The sequence below is a fragment of the Etheostoma spectabile genome, chromosome 22 (genome assembly GCF_008692095.1).
Source record: "Etheostoma spectabile isolate EspeVRDwgs_2016 chromosome 22, UIUC_Espe_1.0, whole genome shotgun sequence".
Lineage (NCBI taxonomy): Eukaryota > Metazoa > Chordata > Actinopteri > Perciformes > Percidae > Etheostoma > Etheostoma spectabile.
Genome location: NC_045754.1, coordinates 15,922,154 through 15,931,970, shown reverse-complemented (window position 1 = coordinate 15,931,970; position 9,817 = coordinate 15,922,154). Strand labels below are relative to the sequence as shown.

At 38.0% G+C, this 9,817-nt stretch overlaps 1 protein-coding gene across 3 annotated transcripts in view; it reads right to left on the bottom strand.

The window, feature by feature from the left end:
- Window positions 1-503: 503 nt before the first annotated feature.
- hnf4g (hepatocyte nuclear factor 4, gamma) overlaps window positions 504-9,817 on the bottom strand; it is a 14,505-nt gene continuing 5,191 nt past the window's right edge. For 2 of the 3 annotated variants that reach the window (XM_032504174.1, XM_032504173.1), the window contains exons 2-11: window positions 8,701-8,869; window positions 8,307-8,401; window positions 7,363-7,469; window positions 7,104-7,253; window positions 6,531-6,618; window positions 4,760-4,912; window positions 3,708-3,757; window positions 3,274-3,460; window positions 1,887-2,006; window positions 504-1,395 (exon numbers count right to left, since the gene is read on the bottom strand). In XM_032504174.1, the coding sequence (XP_032360065.1) occupies window positions 1,289-1,395; window positions 1,887-2,006; window positions 3,274-3,460; window positions 3,708-3,757; window positions 4,760-4,912; window positions 6,531-6,618; window positions 7,104-7,253; window positions 7,363-7,469; window positions 8,307-8,401; window positions 8,701-8,869 (1,226 nt within the window). In that variant the 3' untranslated portion in view covers window positions 504-1,288. The remainder of the gene's footprint in view (window positions 1,396-1,886; window positions 2,007-3,273; window positions 3,461-3,707; window positions 3,758-4,759; window positions 4,913-6,530; window positions 6,619-7,103; window positions 7,254-7,362; window positions 7,470-8,306; window positions 8,402-8,700; window positions 8,870-9,817) is intronic. The other variant, XM_032504175.1, reaches the window with a different exon arrangement.

Here is a 9,817-nt window from a genome sequence, read left to right as displayed (position 1 = left end):
CATACAGCGTGTACAACAAAAAAAGACCATTTCCATTTGTTGCCCTGTTGTATTTCCTCTCTTGACAGCAAGAGGGTGCTACTGTGCCATACCATAATGGGACTTTTGTAAGTCTCTTGCTGTATCTACAGAATGTAATCCACATTATTTCAAATAAAACACTTAAAATAAAATTTTAATCATTGTGCTACCTAAATTGAGGGATATACACATTATCAACAAAAAACAAAGTTAAAATAAACAGGTGATTGTAGAAACTGAATATACTGTAACAAAAGACTTTGATGATTTAAATATTTCCTATCATCCAATTGACTATAAACAGAAAGTTTTTTTAAATATTACAATTTATCCACATTTATTTGATGCATTTAACATGTATATATACATTTAACTATTTATACATTACATTTTATATGCATTATTTTAATTATTACTATGTTGATCTTGGTCACAAACTATTGGACTTCCTCTGTATACTCCATAATGTGTTTTAGAAAATCTAAATCCTGGAACCTGTCCACTCTTTGAAGTTCTTTAGAACACAATTACTGATCTAAGACCAGTTACATGTGTAATGGGCCCCACCGATGCATACTGTATGAACAAAACAAAGCATTGACTTGTATTTGATGGCCAGCTGTAATTTGTAACAGTAACCCATGACTTTTTTCCATAGACGTTACCTCTGCAATTCATGATTAGATAGTATTTTGTACATTTAGCACTATCAGGACTTAATATGCAAAAGTGACAGACTGCACATAAGGACTAGGCATTTTCTGCACATCTGTGCCCAATCAAACAAGACATTAGTCAGTAAAAATAGAAGAAAACTACACTTTAAACAATGCAAAAGTTTTAAGATTGCATATTTTTAACAGACTAATATTTAGTTTTACAGTTATACATTTTGTCTATGGACATGTGCCTTACTGACATGAAGTGTTGTCAAACCGTGATACTGGGTTGAAAAAACAGTGTATTAGTTTTAGGTGACCACAAAAATGCAAAGCCTATTTTGTTAATCCCTAGTTTGGTGTTTCATTAGTTCACTGCATTGGAGAGTGACATATTGAAGTTTGAAAGCGCTGCACGCAGCAGCTTTAATTATGTCTTGGTTATTGCAACACCACCAGGAGTCACAGGGACAAGAAGCAGGGTAAAGTCCAACCACAGACACTGAGCACAGATTGCTTTCATAATCTTTACACCATGACTGGGATGATGAATGGGGGACAAGAAAACTGTGCCCATGTCATCTTCTTTGACAGAGTGCAGGGAGAAGTCAGAGATCTGTCTGTGTGGAAGGCGAGGGGCTGGCTGGAGGAAAGTGTTTGTACTTCTCTGGGGCAGGACCCTGAGGGGGCGATGGGATGGGTGTGTCTGGAGAGGCTGCAGGGAGAGAGGCAGGGACAGAGAGATATTGTATATTTTTGCAAATTAAAAATGTTTTGTTGTGTGAGAAAAGTAATGTTGTATATATAAAGTGTGAATGCATTGGCTGTGGCTCATGAAAGATGTTACATCTTTAGCTGCTGCTTTATACATACAGTTCCCATCAATCTTGTGGCCATTAGGTGGTGTAATATTGCAGAATGCATTTTCTTTAAATGAAAACACACAATAAGGCCAATACTCATGAATTTCAACATTTTTATGTTTTTCTTTCACATTCAGAAATGACTATTTATTTGTTCCAGCTAAGTTAATGGAACCCATCTGGCACCAAATTTTGTGACATTTGATGCGAAGAGATAAATTGTACATCAAATCTTGCTTTGATATTTCTTGTGCGTCTGTCAGAGGGTTTGCGCTTGTCTCTGTGAATTTGATTTGTGTGACTGCATGCATGTTTCACAGTTGTCAATGTATGTGGCCATTACCTATATGTGGAGTGTGAGCAACAGGCATGGTGCTGATGACCAGTGTGTGTCCAGTCAAAGGGTCCTGGGCCAGCTGGGTGTGTGCTGGGTGGTGCACGTGTGTGGGCTCTGACGTAAGGCCTGAACACAACCAAGAACATCATGTTTTTGTTATACATACTGTGTATGGCAGATGTTTTATAGCTCATTTAGGTGATTCATGCTTTTATTAGTTCAAGGTTGCACTTTGGACACCTGCTAGTTACTGTAAAGTGCTATGTAAATACATGCTGACTGACTGATTGATTTAGAAAATATTTTAATTAATTCAGGTAACGTTCAAGGGTTCATGCACTTAATAAAAGGCTCAAAAACACAGATGTCTTCTTACACATGTTGGCATGTCATCTTCAAGCCTTCATCAGAGCAAAATCAAGAATGGGTAGTTCACTTTGCATAGGTTTTTGCAACAGTGCTAATAAAAAACAATTTTGGAGCTTTTAATTAACTGATTGAGTTGAGTTTTAAAAATTTATGCAGAGTTTATTTAAGACTGTGCTTTCAAAAGGGTTTTGACGTGTGTGCATGTTTTATATTCATAATTAAGTCAAGCCTACATAATTTCATTTAAAAAGAAGAGAAATCTATTTAAGCAGATCTGTAGCATGTTTAAAGAACCCATATTTTTTATATATATTTTATAAGATGTAGAAGGAAACAATTTAGTTTAATTTTCTTATTCGTTTGGATAGCTTGTTTTGTGGTTTCGAACTGCATATATGTATGTCGGCATCACTGTGTTTTCTCAGCCTCACATTCACATTTCTAAAAATAATATCTCAACAATATTTAAATAGCAGGTTTTTGTTAGTTTCACATTCCTACAGGATGCTGAAAAATAAAACACACATTGCTCTTTCTCTACACCATCTTGTCATATTCTGGAGTTGTTTTTAGAATGTATGGAGAAAAATGGAAGACATTTTCGGAGATGACTTTATTTCCTCGCTTCATCTCATGCTTGAGTTGTCTGTCATGGCCCTGCTTAGAATATGGTCGATGCATTCTACCTTTAACTACAGACTTCCTTATTCATACACATTTAGATGTGATTGCAGATGTCACCAAGAGGCATCTCATGTGGCAAGTTCTATTTTGGCTTTGCCTATGTGGATTATACAAAGTTGTAGCATCTCTCTGCAAAATTCGTAACTTTTTACCAATTGTATATATCCAGGAAAACTTTGCTGAGTATGTATACTTTTTGTTTTTTTACATTGCTTCATGCTTGTCTAGTTCTACACATTTATCACTGAATAGCTCCACTGTAGCGTGTGGTGGTCTTGCTGAAGGTCAAACCTATTTCTCTTTCTGCAGGTTTACAAGCATATACATGGCCCGGTCTCACCTCCCAGCAGCATCTCATGCAGCAGGTTGTCTATCTTGGCCAGGCCGCAGAGCTTAATGAACTGGAGCTGTTCGATCATCTGCCAGGTGATGCTCTGCAGGGTGGGCAGCAGGAGCAACAGCTCTCCAAAACGACCCCTGGAGTCATACTGACGGTCATTAATGTAGTCTTCCAGACTCATTTGGACCTGCAAACACACACACACACACACACACACACACACAGAAGGCCAAGTCTCCATCAGTGAAGCAAACTGCCTTGGTCCTTGTAAGCTGATGTGAAAATGCTAACCAATATTTACTTTATTTAAAAGTATATTCTACAGTGATAATAAGGCAGCTTCCCATTAACACTGTTTGTTGGAAATTATAATTGAACATACTAGAAAGAACTGCAGCTTTGTATAGGCTAAAAGAGTCAAATGATCAACCTACCTGCAGACGAATGGCCTTGATCTTTGATGGGTCCCGCAAAGACTTTGCATCTGAAGATTGGGAGAAAAAGCACGTACAGTGGCTTGAAAAAGTTTACACACCCAGGCTAAAGTTGGTTAAAAAAGAGAAATAAAAAAACATCTTTTGGAAATTTATCTTAATGCCTTAAGTCAAATCCTTTTTAAGGACACCAATTTTCTTTGTGAATGAATAATGTATTGTGACTAAATAAATGTTCTTCCTTAAAATACAGGTGGCATACATATACACACCCTTATGTTAAATTCACGTAGAGCCAGACACATTTTTATTTTTAAAGGCCAGTTATTTCATGGATCCAGGATACTATGCATCCTGATAAAGTTCCCTTGGCCTTTGCAATTAAAATAGCCTCACATAATCACCTATCCTTCATGCATAGAGATAGGCATGGGGAACTTTTCATAAGATCATCTCTCAATGCAAATCAAACCAGCTATTAGTCTAACTGAAATAAAACCATGCCAATCTCTAGAGGGAAATGTAACCAGATGGATGAGACTGGTTGGGAAAAGATATTGGACAAGGATCACTGCAAATATTTAGTGTGCTATTTTTTTTATAGTTTGCTTTTATTAATCATAATTCTTTTCTCCACCTTTTATTTCTTGTTTCCTATTTTTCTGTCTTTTATGATCTTTTTTTCCTTGTAATTCTGAGACAAGACATTTATGTCATAAATTTTATTTTTGATATTCAGTATATCCTTAATGTCTAACCCTAACTCTGTGCCAAGGTCATTACCAATGGCAATTCCTAAAATTGTATTGTAAGTGCTTTAGGTTACTTTCTCTAACCTAAAGAAGTTTTCCATTTAATTTACTACAACAAGGCAAAAATGAACACACAAAAACACACATAGACTGTAGTTCCTAAATGAAGAAGCAAGGGTAAGCTGAAAAAACAAGGAAACCCCTCATCCCTCGGAAGAGTAAACAGCGTTACATTTGTCATAAACTGAGCCTCACGAATCCCCTGATAGCCACAATTACTAAACAGTACTTTTTTGTTACCTGGGTCAAAGAAGACAATAGCCTTGAGCGCTGCATACTCATTTTCGTCTATTTGAATATCCTGAAAGGGCTGGACCAGCTCATCCAGCACTCGGTTGGCAACCTTATTTATCTCTTGTTCAGTACTGTTTCTGTGGATCACACAGCCAATTCCTGCAGACACAGTTATTATCAGTCAGTGTCGGTGTTAAGGGAAGTTGAGAAGAAGAGTGTATGGTATGTGGATGTGTATATATGCTGCTTGCTATGACTGCTTGTGTGGAAATGTTAGGGAAATATGTTTAGCATTGAGAGAAAGAAAAGTTGTCAAGCCTATTTAACCCTTGTGTTGTCTTTCAAGCTTTTCTTGCTTTTCCCCGTGATGTTTTGTCACTTTTTTCTGCGCCTTTTAAGGTTTTTTGTGGGTTTCTTTTTTCAACGCTCTTTCATACATTTTTTTATCCAAATTTTAAGAAAGTAGTGGGCTGTTCATTTATTTTTTTGAAGAGCGTTGTGTGGCACAATCAGCGTTAATTTTCTTGAAATTTCTTTGAAAGAAACCCACTTCTCTGATAAGAACTTTCTTTTTAAAAAAGATGGGTCAAATTTGACCCAAAAGCCAATAAAGGGATTAAGAGATTCAGTCAAGTTAAATGGTAAAGGTCCTAAGGAATAGTAGCAATGCACAAGGTGTTTGAGTGTATGCATTTGACAGACCTGTATGATGTTGGTACATATCTAGGTAATGAGTAATTCCATTTGCAAGATACACTTTTGAAGTCACAAAGAAATAGAAACCTTTTGTTAATCATTGTCAGGTAACGCAATGTTTAATCGGTGGCACTTTACAATCAAGTACACAAAAATGTTAGTAGTGACTAAAGCTGGAATGAGGAACTAATCTGATAATTGATGAATTGTTAATGAGTGAATAACTCTGCTTCATACCATTTATACTGTATAAATAGTGGATAATAATGGGTTACTAGAGAACTAGTCTCCTTGACGTTCTACTTTCGGGATTAGTCTGGTGCCGTACAAAATTCCGCCGGATGCGTGTCTTTTCGCCGATGTCCGTTTCCTTTTTGATGGAATTTTAAGCCCCGGTGGATTTATGAAGACTATGGTTAACTGCTCTTCAGATCTCTGCATGGTAAATTGAGACCGCTAGCTAGACTATCTGTCCAATATGAGTTTTCTCTCGAACAACTATTTTAATCTGAAGAAACGCCAGTAAACCAGAGCACGTTTTTCTCCCATCCCGGAATGCTATGTGGACTATCCAGATTCTACTCCACTCTGCAGCGTGTAGATGTTCTGACAAAAGCCAGACTACTAGAGAACAGACTGGGAAATACTACATTAATGAATCATTAGGTAATGATTAGTTCAATCATGTTTCTTTATGAGTAGTTCCTTAATAAATCAGCCACTGAGTAGCACAAACTAGCAACGACTCATTCATTAGCATTACTTACCCTTTGTGTTCCCCCTCAAGTGAAGTGTCACATTATACTGAGTAGTTGCTAAGTAGTCCCTCATTACTTGATGATTATCTGACCGTTTTGAATAAAGCAGTCGTTGTTCATCATACTCTACTACAAAGTCCTCCTCAGACTTATTCCAGAACGGCTCATTAACAGCTCATTAATTATTAGGTAATTCCTGATTTGTTCCTTAGTAACTACATTTTTGTATGTCTTGTTATAAAGTGTGTTACCCATTTGATCAGTCTTCCCACTTTAATGCTGAACCACCTGATTGCACCACGTAAATTCTACTGAGTTCATACCTAAAAGCAGGAAGTCCTTGAAGGGCATTGATCTTTTGGCGACCCCAAGCAAAAGGTGTTCCCCTGCATGAGCCCTGAGCAAACTCACCTGGAAATAGACACACACACACACACACACACACACACACACACACACACACACACACACACACACACACACACACACACACACACACACACACACACAGTTAAACAAAGAACACGAACAATGCATCAATGCCTCCCCTTTTGCTCTTACATACATCACAGAGGGGCCATACTTGCAGTGCAGTATATTATGTAGTCTTTGTATTAAAGTAAGATCTATTACATTCTACTTAATTATTGCTTTTAATACTCTTTCATCTCAAAGTGCATTTGGTTGATTAAAGAGAATCTTTCTTTCATCCCAGCTGAAAGTGCTTCAACAGAATAAGCCATTTGTTCGAGTACAATACTATGTTGATAAACTAAAGTACTGACGTCTGAGAGGTATTAATTTAAACTTAGGACATGGCATTAAAGTGTGCACTATGATGACTGCGAGCAATTGCCTAATCAAAGTTGACCCATTCTGCTTCAAAGCCCTATTACCTGGTCATCCAGTGGAAGTTCTCCAAATGCAGGAATGTACTTGGCCCATTCCACCAACACCAACAACTGTTGTCTCATAGAATCACATACATCTCCGACAGTGGCTGACTTCTGCTCCGATATGTCTGCTATTCCAACAGGAGCAGTGATCTGGAGGGAGACCGAAAACAATTGTTTCCTGGGTCACAATCTGTTGATTTCTTTGTGCAAGTACTGTAGTTTATTCATGGACCTGATGAATAAATAAGGGGATTCTCACCTGTTGGGACAGTGATTCAGCTTGGGCCAAAATAGTAATGGGTGGCAAGTCTTGGGTGTCAGGGATACTTCTTCGGGAGCTGATCCGATCTCTCTCATTCTGTACAGCTAAAATGCAGCAGAGAGCTAAAGTTACTGTGTGTGTGTGTGTGTGTGTGTGTGTGTGTGTGTGTGTGTGTGTGTGTGTGTGTGTGTGTGTGTGTGTGTGTGAGTGAAACAGAAAGAGCAATAAAAAGAAACAGGAAAGAAGAGACAGCACTTCTGTACTTACTTTTTGAAAAAAAAAAAGATTAAACTGGAATATATCCACCAATCTTGCTAACATTTAAGTCTCTATCCTGGTTTAGTGCTTGCAAGAAGTTTGTGTTTATCAGTGTTAAGAGTTGGGGGAAAGTCCTAGATGCAAACGATGACAGCAGCCGCTAGGGCAGTTAATATTTAGGATAATAGTCATACAGGCTGGCATCAGCAAGTCAAACGTTAACCAGTTGCAATCCAGAACAACATGTTTGAAAAACACATGATTAGGTGCTATAAAACTCCTTGCCAAGGTTATACCCCTCATAAAAACACACACACACACACACACACAAAGAGCAATCACCAATTTTATGACTGAGGCAATTTTAACCATCTTGAGGCAGCTTTCGGATTTTTCGAAAAAGGTCTCTCCTCAAATGCCACTAGTTTTAATTCTGTACTTATCTACTGTCTCAGAAGGGGGGGAAATGAAACATCAACTATACTGCTATCTACAGTACTGCATATACCACTGTAAATATGCTATGACAATCAGCAATGGTACAAAAAATAACAAGATATCCAAATAATTTTTACTTTCTATTTTAAATGTACATTTTTAGTGGAGTTTCTTGATTGGAGAAAAACACATTTATGATCTCTACTTTCTCTCTTGTCCAAGGAGCAGAATGGACGTTTCCCTACCTTCTTTCTTCATGCCAGCCCTGAAGCATTTGTTAAGTCTGCAGAAACGACACTGGTTCCTCTTATCTTTATCCACAATGCACTGTCGGCTGAACCTGCATACGGCGAACATACAAATAATGTACACGTAGCTTTAACGAGCAAGACATGATGACACAGTGTACAATAAATTAATGTGACACACCATGAAAATGTTATGTCTATATCTGTACATGACCATAAGGGTACACATGTATTTATGTGCACACATGCATGTTCATACTGTTGTAAGTGTGAGGGTAAGTGAGTAAAATGCAAAATACATAAAAAATGTATTATGCGTGTGTGTGTGTGTGTGTGTGTGTATATATATGTGTGTGTGTGTGTTTACGCAGTATGTTTTTGCTGTCTGTACCTGCAGGTGTAGACATGGCTCTTGCGTATGGAGCGTCTGAAGAAGCCTTTACAGCCATCACAGCTGGAGGCTCCGTAGTGTTTCCCTGTGGCTTTGTCTCCACAGATGGCACAGTTACTGCCCACCCCGTCTGGACCGACTGGCAGGCTCGACTCTGTCGGCATGCTGTCTGAAACACACACAATAACCTCACACAGGTAAATGCACAGACACATGCTCATACATGTACTGGCATGAACATAAATACACTAACAACCAGAATTAAAGTAGGCTATTGCAGTAAACATCCAGAAATAGTTCAGTAGGGTCTAGTAATTGGAACTCATTACTGGCTGCCCACTGCACTATTTCCTCTAATTAAAGCCACTGTGTGTAAAATTTCCAACAAGTCCTTCAAACCATACAACAATATAGGCTGTGTATTCCTACCCTCTAATACGACCCATGGGAGCGTTTCATAAATTAGCACCCCTAGGGGTGGCAGGAAGTAAGCGCCCATAGAAGTGTTTTCCATCCTAATATCTAAACCAGAGAACATAACGGTTGACATTGTAAAACGGTCCAGTTTGGTTATGTTTAGGCACAAAAACAACTTAGTTAAATTAAGAAAAACATTACAGTTTGGATTAAAAACAGATGTTACTTCAACTTGGGTTACGTATGTGATGCTGAACATGACATAGCGCTGTTTGTTCTGTTTGTTCCATTTCTTCACGTTTGTTCCGTAAAGTAAAAAAAAAAAAACTTGCAGTTTACTTTTATTTTTGTTTCCTGTGTTTGTTACTACGCCACTAGAGGGCACTGCCACAATAAACATAAATATGAGATGTAATTGCTACTTGAACAGCCATTTTAGACATTACTGTTGATGTCTTTATCTTTGATGTGATCTCCTCATTATCATCAGCAGTATCATAATCATCACAACCATTATTATTATCATCAGCAACAGAAGGTCATCGTCATAATCAAAACAATAATCATTGTCTGCATATCTATTGTTCAGTCAAAGGCTACCAAATAGAACCCAACACAACATCACAGCATGTGCAGGTAGATTCTAAAACTGCACCAAAACAAAGACACATACACATCCCCCCCCCCCCCCCCCCCCCCC